The following is a 21,198-nucleotide window of genomic DNA, read 5'->3' on the forward strand; positions in this document are numbered from 1 at the left end:
AACTTTACTGGGATATGAAGTGGTGTACATGGTACACAATAAAATCTCCCTAGAAGCCCTTTGGGGTTTACAGGATTTGATCCCTTCATATTCCAGTGACGTGTTTACCATGGTTATTATTTCTGATATACAAATACATCAATTGATTGAATATTGTTTTACGTCCCTCTCGAGAATATTTCACTCATACAGAGACGTCACCACTGCCGGTGAAGGGCTACAAAATTTAGGCCCATGCTCGGCGCTTATGGCCATTGAGCAGGGAGGGATCTTTATCGTGCCACACCTGCTGCGATACGGGACCTCCGTGTTTGCGGTCCGCCCCTTTTAGTCGCCTCTTACGACAAGCAAGGGGGTACTGAGGACCTATTCTAATCCGGATCCCCACGGGAATACAATACATCAATACCAGTATCAATTTAATAAATTTATTGCACAAACTTTGTAAACAGACTATCATTAACAATTGTATATGCATATTGAAGTGATTGTCTGTAAATATATATCCCTGGAAAAGTTTGTTCACCGAGAAATACATATTAAGAATTTATAGGTGGGTCTGCCAAACATTTTTATAAGTGGTAAACACGCTGCTGAAGAAGGTTCTTATGTCTCTGGTTTGTTTCATCTGTCAGTGAATCCAACTTCAAATTCATAAGTTTCCTTCACGTATCTTACTTAACATTTTCAGTCCCATTCGTTTGCCTAAACTGCAAAATAAAATTTATCTATTTGAAATCAAACAATTGTTTTATGTCACCAATTTTAAGTAAGTTTATATTCTATCACAACATATACATCTAACTAAGAAATAAAGATCGTATTTTCGTGTATATTGCAGGCGGATAGCCTCCGAGGTCGAGAAATGTTGTTTTGAAAGATGAAAGATGAGACGTTTGTCGAGGCTTTTATATTTCAAACAACATTTTGAGACCGACGAGACTATCCTGCAACATCCGTGAAAACAATAACTTTATTCTACTACGGCTAGAAATATATAGCCGATCGTTTACCTGTACAGCTTCAAATTAAGTCACCGTGACGTCATGCAGATTCCGATACTGACAAAACCTAAATGTTTTTTGCTGACGAAAAAAATAGAAGGTAGGGTATACTAGGTCTATTTTGAAAAAAATATTTCAAGTATTTAGTTTGATGTTGACAGATTTTATCAGCTGCTTTGAATGTAGAATGCTGCGTGGAAGAGGGTTAACTAGTTTGTGCATTTGCATGTTTGCATGTGTATCAATCTCAAAATGCAATTTTAATCTTTGAATTATTATGTATACACTCTGAAGCTGAAATAAAAATTATGCTGTAGTTCCTCATTGACAATATCTTCGTAGTTTTTGGTGATCAGGCCCCCCAACAGTCTCGTGGGCACGAATTGTGTTCTTTTGTTAGCTGACCTGTTTTTATATTCTTATGAAGCAGAATTTATTTAAACATCTAGGTGAGAAGAAAAAATCTCAACATTTAGATAGATCGACGATGCATTATCTATTAACAATAATAATTTTCATTCATATGTTGATTCGATATATCCCTGTGAACTCAAAATAAAAGACACCACAGAGTCGTCCACTTCTGCTTCATACTGAGATATTTCATTGAAAGTAGATATTAACGGCAAGCTAACAACTCAACTTTATGACAGACATGATTTCAGCTTTTCCATCGTCAACTTCCCATATCTATGTAGCAATATTCCATTGTCACCTGCATATGGTGTTTATATCTCTCAACTGATTCGATACGCAAGAGCTTGCTCTGCGTATGGTCAGTTTTTTAGTTGAGGCAGGCTACTGACAAATAAGTTGATGGTCCAGGGGTTTCAATAGTTTTGTTTAAAGTCAGTATTTCACATATTCTTTGGTCATTATAACAATCTAGTTTCCCAAACCAACCTATCATTGGGTCAAATGCTGTCTGACGAGTTTGTTTCATACCGATTGTTAGGCCGTTCTTAGCACACTGATTTTGACAACGGATAACTCTGTTTACCTGATCAAGATATAGGGCTCACGGCAGGTGTGACCAGTCAACAGAGGATGCTTACTCCTTCTAGGCACCTGATCCCACCTCTGGTATATCAAGGGGTCCGTGTTTGCCCAACTCTCTAATTTGTATTGCTTATAGGCATTATGAGATTGATCACTGTTCATTATCTTCAACTTTTATGTAAGACACAGACTACATACTTGATGATCTGAGAGGTCAAAGTCAAATTGATGGGACTAAGAATGTCAAGGCCTTGACATTTATGACAGTCAAATTTGCCAAAATTGAATGTGGCCAGAGTTGGGACATGGTATTTCAAAAACCTTAAATTCTACAATCAGTTACAATTTTGATCAAATTATATATAGAGCAACAATCTGTAATTTAAATACATGCACAGCATTTTAAGGATAAAAAAGTAGTTAAATGATCCTTAAGGTTCTCATTAATGTGAGAGTGAAAGATCATAAACACATACAACTACGTACGTGAAGGGTTTTTGGTCCACTTCGCTCCCTACGAACTCTTGGCAGATTATGCCACTAAAACTGTGGCCCACAGTGGTTCAGATGCTTGGCAAATGTTCTGAATTTAATTTTATAATTATTAATCTAACCTATCATTTTCACAATACTGTTAATAGCTAGTACATGTAAACAAATTCTAGTTAATGTTGCAAATGCTGATGTTCAATTTGAATGATCTAAATTATGATTATAATGCAAGTCTTGCATTGGATAATGTTTCTGCTTTTTAAAAAGTGTCCAAAGTTTTGTTTTAGAGATCAGTCAATTTTCTCTAATCTGTTTAACTCTGTTTAACTCATGTGCAGACATACTGGGACAGACTTTCATTTTATTTAAAAACAGCCATTCTGGAACAGATTGTCATTTTGTTTAAATTCTTTAAATGAAGGTGAAAATATTACCCAGGGTATTTTGGTGGAAATTCACCCACACACAACGGACACAAGTCCATTCTAATTAATCACACACACAGCGGATAAACACGTGTTGACATCCATGTTCTTGTGAATGAAAGCTACCTTTTCATTAAATCTAAGGTCGAACCTTGGAACCCATGAAAATCTGGTCACATTGTTAGCGGTGTAATCTGCCAAGGGTTTGTGAGGATCAGAGTGGATTGAACACCCCTGGTTTACAAAGATGAAACATTTATGGGGAACAAATGTTGAGTAAATTTCGTAACTTAGATTAAGAGAGAGAGAGAGAGAGAGAGAGAGAGAGAGAAGATACTCACACTCTAGCTAGATTTGGGAAGTACTGGTAAGTATATGTGAACAGAAGCACGGGATTAAGAGCAATCCATGCTTCATCCAGACGGTTAGCAATGGCAAGGGCACATAACTCTGCACAACGAGTGGTAGACATTCTTTTTTCAGAAGAATTCATTTTCCCTTTGAATTCCTGACAATAGATAAATAATGGATATGTTTATGATCTAAAAATGCACTGGTCTATGACATAAAATATGCTCATTATATTTGATATATGAACAAAAACAGAGTCCCATAGGGATCCATGTTAGAATAGGTCCTCAGTTCCCCTTGGTTGTCGTAAAAGGCGATTGAATAGGGCAGTCCTTCAGATGAGACTGCAAAAAATGTGGCCCCATGTCACAGCAGGTGTGGCATGATAAAGATCTCTCTCTGCTCAAAGGCCATAAGCGCGGAGCATAGGCCTAATTTTGTGGCTCTTCACCGGCAATGGTAATGTGTTCATACGAGTGAAAGATTCTCAAGTGGAACATTAAACAATATACAACAAACCAACCACAAAAATATGTATTTACTATCAATAAATATTCATGTAAGGCATTAAAAATGTTTTAAAATTCAATTAACTTACAAACTGTATTTAAAACAAGAGGCCCATGGGCCACATTGATCATCTCAGCCACCTTGGCCCTGCCATTGTTGAAGGTATGTTAAATTTCCAGGTCAAGGTCACAAGATCATACACCATTGTATCACAAGAAAGGTCTTGCCATAAGGTATACATATACAACATATGACAGACCTAGCTTTAATAGTTTAAGAGATATTTTTAAAGATATTTCCTATACATATCAGCATATAAAACAAGATTCCCTATTGTGACCCCACCCTATCTCCACGGGTCATGATTTTACGGAAAATTTCAACTTGTCTGGCCCAGTACTCGAGAAGATTTTATAATGACCCCACCCTATTTTAGCATTTTCGTGATTTTCTCCCCCCTTGAATCCCCTTCATATAAAAATGCTTTGTACAAAGTTTGGTTGAAATTGGCCTAGTGGTTCTGGAAAGTCGAAAACGTGAAAAGTTGACACACAGACAGATAGACAGACAGACAATGGGTGATCAAAAAAGCTCACTTGAACTTTTAGCTCAGGTGAGCTAAAAACAAGAGAAAAATGACAGTCTGTGATCTCGATGGTATTGGTCATACAGTGTAATACTAAAATGTCTATTCTTCATGCTCTTTATCATGAAATTTTGTGAACTCCATACATGCATTTTGTAATAATTAAACTTTCGAACTATTATCATATGTATGGACTAAACTTTGGGTATCAGACATGTCCTTGTTAAGTTTCATTGTATAGGAATAAATATACATGTTATGTGTAATAAAACTACATTTAACTTTTGATATATACTATGTTTAAGCATACTATTTTTTTATGTTTAATACATTTATTGACCAATTACATGCATTTATATTTGAACTTGATCATCCGAGAGTGTTACCTCTCCAGGTTTCCCAGTAAAAGCTGTATCCAGAATGTTGGAGAACACTGGACCGGGACAGAGGAGGGTCACTGCTATATTTCTGTCAAAGGTCTCCACAGCCAGACAAGAAAACCAGCCCTACAAAATATCAGAATTAATGGAGATAATTGGCACATACTGTGCATGGTGATGAAATTTAATTTTCTTTAAATTCAAAATTTCTGTGGTCCAAATTTTTCAAACATATTAGAATCCTAGTTGGAGTTTCATCTTGATAAAAGAAAGTACATTGAAAAAGTGTTTCATCCATATCATCTTCAAAATTTTACATTGATATAAAAATTCTCTGTACATAATTTGTTGTTTCTTAGATTTTTTATGCCAGGAGCAAGAATTTCAAATAATATGCTGATATAAATCTGGAATTTGTTGAAATCGTGATACTAGATGCTGATTTATTACCTGTATTGCATGTTTACTCCCTGTGTAGGATGCAGATATGGGAGCACCTATCAGAAAGGGAAAAAAATCCTAAAATAACTAATCATACCAATGAATTCAGAAACATAAAACTAAGACAAGATTTGTTTATGAAACACTATGACCCCCAGAGGTCACATTCAATTTGCAAGTGTGGCAAATTTGACCTTTAAAATGATTTTGACTGTTATCAGTCACACACTAACTTTTTTTTCACCAAGTATGTCTGAAAATTTTATATTTTAAAGGTTATGACCAAGATAAGCTATGGATAATTAAAGAAACAACAAGATATGTTTGTGAAACACTCTATACCCTATCATGACTATATTTCACTTTGACCTTGATCAATGACTTTGAACTTTAGATGCCACTTAACCTTGACCTTCCATTTCAAGAAGTATGATCAGGCTGTCCAGCACTTTCTCACAAAAAAATAATGGCTAATTTTAAGGATAAAATCAAGAAAATTTACTTAGGGCTTAAATTAGGAATTTCCTAACTAAATTATGGCAGTTTTAGACATATAAATGGTTTTATCTTCGCAAATTTGACAATAAAGAAACTCACAAAAAATACTCGGCTATTATTGGCTATAACCATAATAGTTGCATCTTTGTCATAAAGTCACAACAATTAAAGAGCTTGACACATGGATCCACTGGTCAAATTTAGTTTGAATGTCTTTTAAACATTGCTAGAGTAGAAATATATATTTTAAAAAATAGGAATTGACATGAAAAATTAGGGCTTTTTAGGGATTTCCCCTTGAATTCAACCTTTTTTAAGGAATTTTAGCAAAACCAAAAAAAATTTGAAATTTAGGGATGCTGGGCAGCCTTTTATGATGTCTCTACCTTTATTGCACTGTATTTACATTAAAAAAAAAAAAACCCAATAAGATTAAATACATATCATTTGAATTGTTGAGATTGGCAACCAAGTGCATGTTTCTACATTGTATATATTATTTATGAAGATATGATGTAAGTTAAAGTTGTGGTTGATCATACAGAGAGACTGACCAAAAATGATATAATCTCAGGGGCTGAGACGCCCTCCCCCCCCCCCCCCCCCCCCCCCCCCCAAAAAAAAAAAACCAAAACAACCCACCAAAACAATATTGTTATAAACAAAACTTAATATGGTGACCTACTGACTTTTCCTGCGATACTGCTCATAACTACAATATGCCCCTCTTTCCTCTCTAGCATGTGAGGAAGCACCTGCTTAGTAAGGGAGAGAACTCCTAAAACATTCAGTTCTAAAACTTCCCTGTCCACATCTACTGATGTCTCCTCAAAGAGAGCTCTCTGGGAGCGACCAGCATTGTTTACCAGTATATCAATCTGAAAATGGTACATCAGAAAATGAATCATCCTGAACACACTAAAATTCATTAAAAAGACGTATCATAATGGTGACAAATCAGAAAACTTTTCTTACAAAACAGCTTACTCCAATGCAAGTGATAATCTATTTCAAGTTTAAGAAGAAAAAAAGATTAAATAGGCAACTCCTACCTTGTTGAAATATTCTAATACATGTTGAGTGGCTGATGAATGAGTCTCCATCTTTATCACATCAAGAGGTAACACCAAAATATCATTTTCATTGACTTTTCCATATACTAAAAATGAATTTAATACTCACAATGAGGTGCTCTGACTATTATAAAGAAACTAAAAATTCTATTTCATCTGTCATCATATCTTTGCTATGTTTATATGGTCTATATGGAATATCGGAACCATTACTTTGTTTCCGATTCCGTCGCAGTTTTAATATTTAGACCAATGAAATAACATTTTCTGTGTTAACTAATTGGGCAAGTTTTCAGTATACAAGCAGTTATAGATATAATTTAATTTAGTTATAGATCTAACAAACCCCACAATCATAAAGGCACATGTTGCTGAGGTCGAAACATAAATTCTGATTATTTATATCATTTCATAGTGGTCGGTTGTTTTAGAATCTAATGACTCGAGAAAATCTCATTAAAAAGTAAATATCCACATATGTGCACATGGTAGATCTACCCAGAGGAAATAAACCTTTTTTGTTTTATCTTTGCTACCAAACATCAGAAATTTAATCCAATAACTCATGTTGTTGGTACTAATTAAGACATTCACTTGCAACATTCTGAAAAATAATCTTCAAGCCAGGCAGATATTTTTGTATCAGAAATAAGTCTTCTTTAGACATCACTAATTAGTAAACAAGAGTTGCCCAAGTGATGCATGATTTACGCAACTTCTTTTTTTGAAGAGTTCCAAAATTTTCTAGTTCCAATATCCCATATTTTCTGGATTTTCGGGTATTTCTGTCCAAACCAAGCTAACATGAATTTCAGGAATTCAGACAAATGAAATTTCACAATAAATCAAGAAGAGATATTTTAACAGTAGCTGCTTGAAATCCTAACAGCCATGCAGATTCAAATCATGTAAAACATATCCTTACACATCTTTTCAGACTAGGTTATGTATACTTACATAAACACTCCTTCTTGACTCGAATGAGCTCCTGTTCCCTACGAGCTGACAAACACAGTTTACATCCAGCTTTGGCAAGCTCATATGCCAAATATTCTCCAATACCGCTAGAAGCTCCGGTAATCCATACAACTTTTCCTTTCAGAGTACCTTAAAAACAAATAGAATCCAGCTTCATGATGATTTTCAATGTTAACAATTACAATTTATTGTATACACTAATAAGATCTATACCCAAAAAAGTAAAACCATATCATAAACACATAGCTTTTATAAAATTCCTTTAAGAACAAGGTACGATTGTATACATAAAAAGGCCCAAAAATATTCTCTCTGTAAAATGTGTTTGGAATTAACCTTATTCAGCATTTTAAGAAAGTAAAATATCTGCCAGGTATACTATGTCAACAAAATCAGAATGATATTCCTAATTGGATAGCATTACATCATGAATAAGACATTTCCCGCCTTTTTTTCAAATGTCAAATGTCGTACAGATTATTGCTCAGGAAAAGATGTGTGCATTTGTCGAGGAAAATGAAATATATTGTGTACTATCTTAAGATGAAAAACATCCTTGAATATGAATTTGCTCGACGCATGCGCTATATGTTTTCTGAAAGGAAAACCACCTGAATTTGTGGGTATTTTCTTTGAAAATGGCATTTTTGCAATTTTATGCCAACTTCTAGCTCTCGTCATATGACACAAATCATTTTGCTGATCAAACTGAGCGGATTTTGGATTTGCTAATCTATTCCTTATTTGAATGCCAGGGTTTGAGCTCCAAGTGAAATCATTGATATTTTGGGCCAAATGACTTTAGAAACTGTACCTACTTCTTTGAAGAATTTTGCACATACTTGGTTTCTTTCCAAATTTTGCAGCAAACTGCAGGTAGAGGTCACAATCTCCCGCCACAATAAGGATAAACAATACAGCATATAGGACCACAACTCCCAGGAAGACGTAGAACAGAAGGTCAAGCATTGTTCTCTTCGGATCTGGAAAAATATTAATTTATACTGGATGAAAGTGTTACTATGTCATTGTGTTTAAATGAATAACAATGGAGTGAAAGTGGATGTAGTCACCAAGCTGCTACCACTTAATAGGACAATAAGAAACTATGGCAAGCCCTTTTACTATTTATTCGTAAAATAAGATATCTCTTTAAATATTAAAGAGAGATATCTCTTTTGGTTAAAAACATATCTCTGTAAGTTAGAGAGATATCTTTTTACGCTTGGGAGATATTTCTTTAACCAAAACAGATATCTCTTTAAACAAAAGAGATATATCTTTTGTTTAAAGAGATATCTCTTTACGCTTGGGAGATATCTCTACGCTTGGGAAATATCTCTTTCTCTTTGAGAGATATCTCTCAAAACTAAAAAGATATCTCTCAAAGTGACAGAGATATATCTCTAGCGTAAAGAGATATCTCTCCATCGATGTAAAAAGAGATATCTCTTTAAGTTAGAGAGATATCTCTTTAAATTTTCAAAGAGAGATATCTCTTTAACCTAAAGAGATGTCTCTTTAGATTTTTCCCTCAGTGATCATAATGACTTCTCCCTGTTGCATTGTCATTGAAATGATGTAACCCTATTTTTTTAACCAAGCAAAATACTTCTAGTGTTTAAATGGCGGGATTGGCGCGGGTTCCAATCCCGCTCACGCCGGTAAGTGAGAAAGTTTCCCAGTTTACTTTCGGAAGGTCGGTGGTCTCTTCCCAGGTACATTGTATCTGGATTCTCTCTTCCACCAATAAAAAAACTGGGTGCCACCATATAACTGAAAAATTGTTGAGTGTGGCAGAAAACATCGAAACAAAAAAAAACAAAAAATGGCGGGAAAGGTTGAAGAGGTGGTTGGGGTAACATTATCAAGTTGCCGAGAGGCGAAATCTAGTCTAGCACGCATATTTCATCAATTTATTGTCTTTGTTTTTTGCTACCTGTATACATTTCACATGCGGTAAAAGCAAAATCTTCGCCCGGGATTGCAGCCATCAGGGTGTTGCTAAAACGCAGAATGGAAAACAGAACGGAACGAAATTTAAGAATGAGAATGATTAGTGTAGATAAGATAACGGTAAAAATCGGGAAGGGGGGGGGGTCATTTTGATTAAAATCAACAATTTGGGAATTGTTTACAAGCGATCAAACAACTTTATCTTAAAATTTTACATCATAAATTGATTAAGCGAATTTAGTTAAGTATAAGAATTTACAAGGCATTTTACAAGAATTTCGAAATTTTGGCAATGACAGGGATGTTAGCGAGCAGTGACACCTAACCTATGGGTAGAGAATGAAAAGAACACATTTGGTAAATGTACGAACTTTCGCATAGATTCGTCCCAAATGAGGCAAAACTTGTTTCTTCGCTGGACTCGTTCGCTTTAAAATTTGATTTGATACATAAATGTATATTGTACCAGGTGTAGAACTAAATTCAAATTCACTTATCTTAAACACATGTAGTTCGATTAAAAGCACGTTCGATTTAAAAAGGCTATGTTTAGGGAAAATTGTTCAAAGAATTATTTTATCTTTTACAATGTTGTTTTCGGGGGAGGGGTGTACCTTTTATTCATTAAAAGGGCTCATAAAATCTTTTCTTACCATACCAGCCAGAATAAAGTAATAAATTATAATTCAAGTCTTTTCAGTATGTTACCTTATTTATTTTTTCTTCATTTGTGAAACATCTGGGGGGGGGGGGGGGGGGGGGGGGGGTGACAAAGCCGGGAAAAAAGATGGTGCTAATAGGCACTTGCTTAATATTTTTATTAAAACTTACTATATGCAAAATATTAAGCAAGCGCCTGTTGGTACATTCATCCGCAAAACACACCGTGTAAAAATACATAATAATGCTTTAGTATGAGGTATCAATATGAAATGGTGGATTCTGAGGATAACTTCCTGTTCTCTCTGTAATTTCTGCATTCCTTGTTCAAAATAAGCTTTTTGATTTTGCAAAATGTTGACCTCCTCATGACATTATTGCATATATTTTCCGTTTTCCGTTCCATTTTCCGTTCCGCGTTTTAGCAACACCCCAGCCATCATGGTAAGATTTGCTTTGGCGGGTTTCTGTTTTAGGGAGGAGTACTTAAGTATTCAAACTAATAAAAATATTGGAAAGAGATATCTCTTTCTCTTTGAGAGATATCTCTTTTCAACGATTAAAGAGATATCTCTTATACTTTGAGAGATATCTCTCTAGGAATTCTTAGAGACATATCTCTTTAAGTGAAGGAGATATCTCTCAAAGTAAAAGAGATATCTCTCAGAGTAAAAGAGATATCTCTTTTAGTGAAAGAGATATCTCTCTAAGTGAAAGAGATATCTCTTAAAGTGAAAGAGATATCTCTTTAAGTGTAAGAGATATCTCTAAAGGTAAAAGAGATATCTCTCTAAGTGAAAGAGATATCTCTCTAAGTGAAAGAGATATCTCTCTAAATGAAAAAGATATCTCTCTAAGTGAAAGAGATGTCTCTTATTTAGAGAGATATCTCTTAAGATTAAGAGATATCTGTCATTTTAAAGAGATATCTCTTTACAATAAGAGATATCTCTTTAATTCAAAGAGATATCTTATTTTTCGAATAAATAGTAAAAGGGCTTGCCATAAGAAACAGTAACATCCAAGCCAAGCAGATTCCATCATAGAGAACCATGGTCAGGAAAGAGCCATTTTACCCTCGTACCATCAAAGAGTGGAATATCTTGTCCACCTCAACTGTGCTGGCACCGAGTCTTGACGCCTTTAAGGCTCGGTTACAAAACCATTAGGCCCATAACTGTTTTTAATTCTAAATAATTTGTATTTTTTAAATCACTCTCTTTTCAATTTGTGCACACCCCAACATGGCAGAACAGTCAACCAGATGACGGAGGCCACTGACCGGTAGAAGTAGAAATACTTACAGACTGTTCACTGTCAGGATACTCATGATCATAAGTGATCCTCGTCTTAATAAGTAAATAAACACATGTCTTATCATGCACTATGTATACCACTGTACATAGGCGTAGCTTGGGTTCAAATATTACCGAGGCAGGGGGTCTGGGGGGCCGGCGCAGCCCCCCAAGAAGCTATCGACATTTTAACAACGTAAAAGGTGGGTTTTTTTACCGAGGCAGCTGCCTCGGTTGCCTCAATGGAAGCTACGCCACTGCTGTACTAAATAATGATAAGTTATAAATTTATTTAAGACATGGGGAGTGCATGACTATAATTATGGTCTTTTAATCAAGGCGATCAAAACGTCTGCAAGACCATTAAACAGTCATTTTATGAATTACAAAGATTGTTTTCGCATATTTCCTAGTCTTGAAAGATTCACCAAATTTATATTACATTAAAATTTGGCCTTTTAAAAAAAATTGGACTTTTTAGATTCATTTTTTAAAAAAGGAAATCTACTGTATTTTGTGCACACCTCACACCAAACCAGTTAGTCAGATGTTAGTGGTCCCACTAGGTGTTCTCTACTTTTAAAACAGTGAAACTTAGCCAGTTATTTAACAGAGTAATACACACCCTCTCAGCGCTGATCATCAACACAGTTAACAACAGATCAAGGGCGTGTGACAGTGCAGCTCACGGTTAACTAAAAAAAAAAAAGAAGAAGATTACGGGTTGATTAGGCCTATCAGAAGAAGGTTTTAAGCACTCTTTTCCAATCTCCTATCTTTAATCACTTATTATGGTTAAAGTTATAAGCAACAGTAAAAATAAAACTAGGCCCTATTTACAATTTTTTGTAGTGAAAACCGAAAGTAGCAAGAAGGAGCGTGGTAAAAATAACAACAAACACTTTATCCAAAAATTGTGGCATATTAATATTGCATATAATGTAGACATTCAATGGTTATTATTACACAACAAATTCATCAAATCTAAATTCAAATTGATTGTTACTGTGTCAAATAGATTAATAGAATTCATGGGTTTTTTGTTGCTTTTATTTATGATTGCCTTTTGGTTACGTATAATACACCACTCTTCATCACGGGACGTCAGCAATCATTTCACTAACAAGCATACACAGATTTCGTGGCTGTCTACGAAGATGCTAACTAATTATGATTGGGTAAATACAAATTTCTACTGTATATCTTTTAAGCGCTCTCAGGAGTTGGAAGTATAGAAATGGTTAATAACGTCAGGCAGGAGACTTCTGTTAACTGTTGATAGATCTATATAAATGAGTGGCACTGGCAGAGCTGAGTGCTGCTTGCGTGAGACAGGATGTTGAGTTTCTTTACTGATACTTACCATAGCTTAATAGCCAGCTTTTGAAATATCCACACAATGTATGGTGAAATGGGGGTGTCGTTCTAACTATGTGCTCCATATACTTTGATTTAAGACAAATGATTTATTTTAGGCCTCGCATAATAATTAACATTTTAACTTATAACTTGACATGTAATTTTCATTCATGTTAAGTGTCCTGCCATGTATTGTCTAGTCTTGTCCCTTCCCACAATTTGGATGGTGCACTGTCTACATTAATGTAGAGAGTACGTCAAGAGAATTGTGGAAGCCATAACAAACTTGAAAGTATGGACCATACTAAGAACCGAATGTCAGACACTTTGGCCCAAAGACATTTCGATCCAATGACACTTCAGCCCAGATGTTTCGGCCTAAAATGTAGGACACTTCGGCCCAAATTTGTGAGACACTTCAGCCCAAAGACATTTCAGCCCTTTATTTTTTCTCTCCAAGACACTTCGGCCAATTTTTTTTCTTTTTGACTTTATATGTCGCACATAATATGTTTTAACACAACTACTAATTATTACACAACACAATGTGTGAATCTTATTCATAATTTTTTTCCTACCATTTTTTATGCTTGATGAAGTTGGTGACTAAATGCTGGTTAAAATAAATGATTAATCTGGCCTTGACATACCCATGCAGGAATAAATCAGTCATAAGACCTAAGCCATGCTGAAAATAAATAATTCGTCCCGTCACACACACCCTCCCGATATCGACACAAATATCTGCAACTTATTAAAAATCATCAAAATTATATGGATCTAAAATATTTCAACATAATGTGTATATATAATATTTAACAAAATATTTGACGTATCAGACGAAATAATCTTCCAGATAATATTCAAAATGTTATTTCTGTAGAAATATTCAGTCGAAATATCTTGAATGCATTTATCTATAAAAGAACTTTTTTGGTGGATGATTAAGTCGTGTTCGGAGTTTTAAATTGAATTTTCATTTATTCATTTGTGACAAATGGGAACGATACATACTTATATATACTATTTTATAATGAAACTTATAGTTTCGCCCGACCTATTTCTTTTTTCTGATAGCAGCTAAGGAATCGTATGCGTTGAAATGACATGGATGGCAAATGGCTTCTATCAGACTGCTCATTGTTAGCGTTTCATACTTATCTGGGGGTACATAAGGGCACGTACCAATTTTAAACTGTACGTATTTTGTTTAACAATTAGCGCGTTTAACCAGGTTTCACTTCAATCGTACTGATTCTACACGGTTACAACACAAACAGGTAATAAATATAATGATGAAATGAAAACAAAATAACTAAAAACCAAAGGAATTGATTGAATGATGAATTACATTCGAGCCGAAGTGTTATTGGGCCGAAGTGTCAATGTACTATTATAAATGTTCTTGAAACATAATTATGGGTGATATAAGCAAATAAAACAAATGGGTGATCAATATAATTATGAAATGAAAACAAAATACCTAAAAACCAAAGGATTTGATGGATGAATAATTAAAAATTTTCATTTTATATTTAGGCCGAAGCAGTGTTCGAAATTGCATGGTTTTAAACTTGGTATAGACCACGGGTCTATGCCAAAACAAGATGACATAGACCTCATCGAATACTGCTCATTACCAGCACATTAGAGTTATCGCGCTTTATTGACTCTTGTGGGTCATTGTTAAGAAAATGCACAAGTCTCGCGAGCAAGTGCGAGATTACTGGGACATAAACGAAACGTTCATAGCAACCCCCCTTTTTTTAAGTTAAAGTACATGGTGTACTTTTAAATAAAATAGCCATTGGTCAAACTGCATTTTTAAAATATTCTAACACTAGTTTATCAAGGATGTTACATATTTTTTTAAACTCTACTACACCTATTATAAAAATTCCAAACAACGATGTTCTCTGTCCTAAGACAATCAATATTTTGTAATTTTCAAAATAGCTTAGATGCAGTTTAGAAACGCATTTGTTGTGTTAATTAGTGTTACAAACGTCTAAAAAAAAAATGCAGTTTGGCAAATATATAACTATTCTAAAATATTTGAAAATGAGAGAGAGGGGGGTTGGGGGTTGGGTTGGTTTACATTAACGATTACAAAGTCCATGCCATATGAACCTGTCTAAATTGTATGATTAAATAGAATGTCTTCATAATAGGACAGAATGATTTTAATAACATATGAATCCCATTAATTACAAGAAAAGCTATTGTGTCGGATGTGCATATTGGTTTTTCACAGTTCTTCTTGCGATTGATGCTTTATATCGGTCAGATTTGGCAGATTTAGTACCTGCACTCCTTCACATAGTTTGATAAGTTCGTCTGTTTTCTTGTAAGAATAATCAATTCCTAAATTTGCCTTTAGAATTTTAATCAGTGTCGTGGTTTGCAGTCGGTTATAATATGTATTCGATACCATAATTTATATTACATATGCCTAAGCAATGCTTACGTATGTTGTCCCGGTAGCACGACTTTACGCGCCTTTAATTTGAAGAGTTTCACTAATGGAAATGATAAGTATTGGCATAGATCACAGCATTGAAAAGAAATATCACAAAAAACATTTTCATTTACTTCTAATGTACTTAGAAAGCATATTTTCTTTCCATTTCTGTAACAATATCCTCCTTTCTTCATAACGTTTATCAGAATTCGACTGACCATGTAGGGTCCTTTAGGATAACTTTAATGCTTTAAATTTGGAGAATTGGCATAAACAATTTGGTCTATCTTAATTACAATTGGCATAGACCAGTGTCATTTGACATAGACTCGGTCTATGGTTAATTTCGAACACTGGGCCGAAGTGTCTCAGGGCCAGAATGTCATTGGGCCAAAGTGTCAATGTACTATAATGTTGTGGAAACGCAATAATATGGGTGTTGTTGGCAAAATGAAAAATATGGTTTGAAGTGTCTCAGACAAAAAAAAATTAAGGCCAAAACATCTTGGGTCGAAATGTCTTTGGACCGAAGTGTCTAAAAAATTGGGACCGAAGTGTCCAATTTTTTGGGCCAAAACGTCTGGGCCAAAGTATAAACTTTTGGACCAAAACATCCGACCACCTATGAACCAAACTATGGTCTCAATCTTACTAAACAGAAAACTCTAAAGAACTTTAGAGAACCGAAGATATTTTGAATTATTAGTAATACAAGTGTGTAGACTGTTCGACTACATTAATTATTGATGATTGTGCAAATTATAATCAATCTAACAAATTCCCATCCATCCATAACCCATTTTATTAAATTTAGTAAAGATATGCACTTTCCCTTCACTACACTCTGTACTGGTTGACCAAGGCAGGTCTACTCATGATTAAATGAAGATGGTAAAGTACTGGTTTAGGCCTCAGTCAAGAGTAGACCTCATCATAAATCAATATTGATCAAGAATTTTATAAGTTTTCACAATATCTTTTTTTATACCTTCAACAGCATTACAACACATTATAACAATCTCACAACAGTCAGACCTTAGAAACTGTAAATTTTACAGTAATAAAATGTATTCTGTTTTTTTATTTTAATTGTAGTTGATAGTGATTTTACCATAGTTTAATAAGTAATGTTTGGTAATTAAACGTTAACAGCATTGATTTTGACTTTCTGACACCAGCTTTAAAATGAGCAATTTGAATTGTCAATAGAAAAATCTTAAAATCTACGGGTGGTCAAGAGGGAAATCCCAAATAAACATCCTAAAGTTAATATTGAGGTGAACTCACTCTGAGGTACACACCAGAAAAGATCATTTATAAACATACATACGTACAAAGAGGCTATACTAATATAATGTCAAAATGTGATGACGTTAACCTCTTGTTGAATGGTATGCTTTCACAGTGTTATAAATAACAGGGCAGTAAATTTATTTCATTAAATGATCTGGAATGTTGATTCCTTCTGATTTGTGGAAACAATCTTGTATGAAATGTATCTCTGAGTGAGTTCACCCCAGATCTATCTTGAGAGAGGTCTGTTGAAGATTGCCACAATGAGTAACCAGATACATGTTGTCATTTCCAAAGACAATTTGCCCAACAATACTTCCTTGTTTTGTTTTTCTTCTTCTTTTTTCAATTCAAAAATGCTGTATGGCAAACGTCAAAAAATATATATGTGTGGGGTAGGGGGGGGGGGGGGGGTCACTGTATGGCAGATGTGAAAAAAGGATGATCATTATAAGAACTTGGGATTTGTCAATATAATATGTGAATACTGGTAATTTGACAAAGAAAAAGAATTTAAATTGATCTTTGTTGCACATTGGATATGTTAATTGACATTTATATGTTCTATTCTAGCTGTTGTAAATTGATTTCTTATTGAAAGGGATAAATTTTCTATTATTTGATATTCACATTTGACAATGTTTTGTCAATAATCAACTTGCATCATACTTGTATATATCTATATAGAATGCACCATGTGTTCTTACTCTTTGGTTATCATACATATATTGATATAAATGATATGCATGACATGTAGTGTGCACCTATTGTAGTGGGATGCAACTTTTAGTGACTTTTGCAGTAAGCATAAGAACTAATTTATTGTTGCACTAAAATATTGAAAATTTCTATTCATCTTTATCAAACATAGAATAAGTGCTAAATTATGATTGAGCCAAGTAGTTGATTAGCTCCCAATTAAAATTACGCTAAAATAAGTTTTACATACAGATTATTTAAGTTGTATCTGTTGAAGGCAGTAAAAGTGATCAGGGACAAAATAAGAAAGAAATACTTTAAAAAAAAAATGTAAATGCACTGAAGGATTAGTGTGTCTGTTATTGGGGGTAGATAAAGTCTTTGATCTTTAAACTGAAATCAATATCTGCTTTCAAGAATTTTGCAGTAATGTTATCTATCCGAGGTGCTTCCCCATTTTTAGTTATCTATCCGAGGTGCTTCCCCATTTTTAGTTCACCTGAACTGAAACCTCAAGCGAGCTTTTCTGATCACCTTTTCCAAGTGAAATACTTTGAATTCTTAATATATCACGTTATTTTGTTGCTCCTACCTACCATATCTAAATATGGCATTGTATTTATGTTTCCACTTTAGCAAAACTTTTCTTTTGATATTATTTATATTTCCTACATCAAGTATTTAAAAAGAAGTCGGTTTTAATACATTTTATCATCCTTCTCACTGACTTTATAGTTCCATTCCATCCCACTTAAGTATTCAAAGTTCCACTAAATGCACCTCCTACACAGGAGAACTCTGATATCGAAACTAGCGTATTAGATTTAAGTTTATCAATTTTATGTATTGATTTTGCTTAAAGTTAAAAATACATTATCATCTACATTTTTGAAGATGGTGTTTTGATTGAATTTGTTAATGACTTTTCCTCTAGTGATTAAAGAAGAGTCGGAGACTTGTGGCACTATGGCAGAAAGTGAAGAAAACATAGATTCACCAACAACTGAAGGCTACCCAAAACATCCCATTCCAAAGGAGCATCGCTCTCTTGATTACCTTCTGTCCCAGATTCCACGCAGAGCTCAGAAAGGATTTTTGTCAAATTGCGATTTGATTTTAAAATGTGTTGATGCCAATTCAGAGTACATCGCCCTTGGTACAAATGTTGGAGTGGTATATTTGTTTGACAGGAAAAAGGAGTTGATAGAAAGATTGAAAACACATGTAAGGCTCTTATTTTATTTTATTTTTAGCTTACCTGAGCTGAAGGCTCAAGTGAGCTTTTCTGATCAAAATTTGTCCGTTGTCTGTCGTCGGCATAAACTTTTCACATTTTCATCTTCTTCTCCAGAACCAATGGGCCAATTTCAACCAAACTTGGCACAAAGCATCCTTGGGTGAAGGGCTTTTAAGTTTATTCAAATGAAGGGTCATGTCCCTTCAAAGGGGAGATAATCACAAAAATGGCCCTCAGAGGTAGGATGGGGCCACAATAGGGGATCAAAGTTTCATTTACAAATATATAGGAAGAAAATCTTTAAAAGTCTTCTTCTTAAGAACCACTGGACTAGGAAAGTACAAATTTACATGAAAGCTTCCTGACATAGTGCAGATTCAAGTTTGTTAAAATCATGGCCCCCTGGGGTAGGATTGCGCCACAATAGGGGATGAAATTTTACATACAAATATATAGGGAAAATTATTAAAAATCTTCTGAAGAATCACTTGGCCAGAAAAGTTTACATTTTACATGAAAGCTTCCTCACATAGTGCAGATTCAAGTTTGTTAAAAACATGGCCCCCGGGGGTAGGATGGGACCACAATAGGGGATCAAAGTTTTACTTACAAATATATAGAGATAATCTTTACATTTACATGAAAACTTCCTGACATTGTGGAGATTCAAGTTTGTAAAATTCATGGCCCCCAGGGGTAGGTTGGGGCCACAATAGGGACAAAGTTTTACATGCAAATATATGTGGAAAATCTTTAAATATGTGCCAAGGTGACTCAGGTGAGCAATGTGGCCCATGGACCTTTTATTTAAATCAGTTTTATTTCCTAATGAATTATAACTTGATGAAAAAACTTACAAATTTTACACATGGCATACACACAAATGAAGAGTTGTTGTGTAAAGGTAACATTTCTTCTGATTTAATGAGATTCAAATGAATTTTCTTTTCATTATATATCAATCAGTTTTGTTATCCATAATATTTATGACATATGCATATGTCCACTTAGATTGCTAAAGCAGTCCAAGTTAGCAGAGCAACAGATTTTACTTATCAGTATGATGATGTCATAATTGCTGCATGTTCAAACTTTGCTGTCCATGGAATAGAAAATCCCATCCATGATTATAATTACCAATGTAAGATACTAGTATGTTTTTCACTTTTTATAGTCCAACAGTGATGTCATCACCTCAGTTGCTTTGCACAATGGGCTTGAAAATCAGGTTGCCATAGGAACTGAGAAGGGGGCTGTTTATATTTTCCAGCTCCCATCCCTTATTCCAGGCCAAAACAAGAAGGTTGGAGAGCAGATCTATGCATTTTCAAAGTCATTTTTAAAAAGTGATGTTACAATTCCTAATTGAATATTTATAATGAATTCATTCTTATTTTTCAAATGCACACAGTGAATTGATTTAGATATTTTTTGTTTGTAGCTTCAGCAGTTTGTTGTACAAGGAGTACACAAGGCTCAAATTAAATGTACAAGATGGAGTTTGAATGGAATGAAGCTCTACTCTGGAGATGATCAAGGGTTGGTTGTCTGCACAGAATTCGACACCTACCAGGTATACATGTACTCAGTTTCTATCTATGTCAAAATTTATCATATTCCCTGTAAAGAATCATTCAGTAACTATTGTTTAATTTGTTTTAGCTCATCAGAGCTGAAAACTCGAGTGAGCTTTTTTGATCATCTTTTTGTCTGTCGTGTGTCCTTTCGTTCGTCTGTCTGTGGGTGTGTCTTTAAACTTTTCACATTTTCATCTAGTACAAATCATTCTTGGTGAAGGGGATCCAAGTTTGTGCAAATGAAGGTCCATTACTCCTTCAAAGGGGAGGTAATCGAGAAAAAGCAAAAATAGGGTGGGGTCATTTAAAATTCTTCTTTTCCAGAACCACCTGGCCATAAATGTTGAAATTTATATGAAAGCTTCCTGACATAATGCAGATTCAAGCTGGTTTAAATCATGGCCCCCATGGAGTAGGGTGGGGCCATGATAAGGGATCAAAGTTTTACATGGGGATGTATTAGAAAAATGTTTTTCAAAAACTTCTTCTGTAGAACCAAGGTAGGGTGGAACTATGATAAGGGATCAAAGTTTTACATGTGTATATATAAGAAAAATCTTTTTAAAATCTTCGTGAGAACCACTGGGCCAGAAAAGTTGAAATTTATATAAAAAGCTTCCAGACAAAGAATAGATTTAAATTTGTTCAATTCATGGCCCCAGGGATAGGATAGGGCCACAATAAGGGATCAGTTTTATATGCACTTACATATGAAAAATATTTTGGAATCTTTTTCTCAAGAACAATAGAACCATGGATAGACCTGCTAATATACAATCATCCCTAGGTAGTGCAGATTAAAGTTTGTTCAAATCATGGCCCGGGGGTAGGGGGGGTAGGATAGGGCCTTAATAAGGGATCAAAGTTTTACATGAGTATATATAGGAAAAATCTTTATAAATCTTCTCAAGAATCATAGGACCA

At 34.5% G+C, this 21,198-nt stretch overlaps 2 protein-coding genes across 2 annotated transcripts in view; one reads left to right on the forward strand and one right to left on the reverse strand.

The window, feature by feature from the left end:
• Positions 1–412: 412 nt before the first annotated feature.
• LOC125649983 (dehydrogenase/reductase SDR family member 7-like) lies at positions 413–12,546 on the reverse strand. Its single transcript, XM_048877898.2, has 10 exons — positions 12,489–12,546; positions 12,274–12,343; positions 8,580–8,720; positions 7,717–7,866; positions 6,739–6,845; positions 6,372–6,564; positions 5,198–5,244; positions 4,754–4,873; positions 3,262–3,428; positions 413–710 (listed from the first exon to the last, which is right to left on the reverse strand). Exons 3-10 carry the CDS (start codon positions 8,704–8,706, stop codon positions 653–655), a joined length of 969 nt encoding a protein of 322 aa, XP_048733855.1. The 5' UTR covers positions 8,707–8,720; positions 12,274–12,343; positions 12,489–12,546; the 3' UTR covers positions 413–652.
• Positions 12,547–12,643: 97 nt separating this feature from the next.
• Positions 12,644–21,198, forward strand: part of LOC125649352 (tectonin beta-propeller repeat-containing protein 2-like) — a 35,296-nt gene continuing 26,741 nt past the window's right edge. The window contains exons 1-4 of the mRNA XM_048876823.2: positions 12,644–12,826; positions 18,395–18,684; positions 19,872–20,000; positions 20,139–20,270. Coding sequence (XP_048732780.2) covers positions 18,427–18,684; positions 19,872–20,000; positions 20,139–20,270 — 519 coding nt within the window. The 5' untranslated portion in view covers positions 12,644–12,826; positions 18,395–18,426. The remainder of the gene's footprint in view (positions 12,827–18,394; positions 18,685–19,871; positions 20,001–20,138; positions 20,271–21,198) is intronic.

The sequence above is a fragment of the Ostrea edulis genome, chromosome 5, assembly GCF_947568905.1.
Source record: "Ostrea edulis chromosome 5, xbOstEdul1.1, whole genome shotgun sequence".
Lineage (NCBI taxonomy): Eukaryota > Metazoa > Mollusca > Bivalvia > Ostreida > Ostreidae > Ostrea > Ostrea edulis.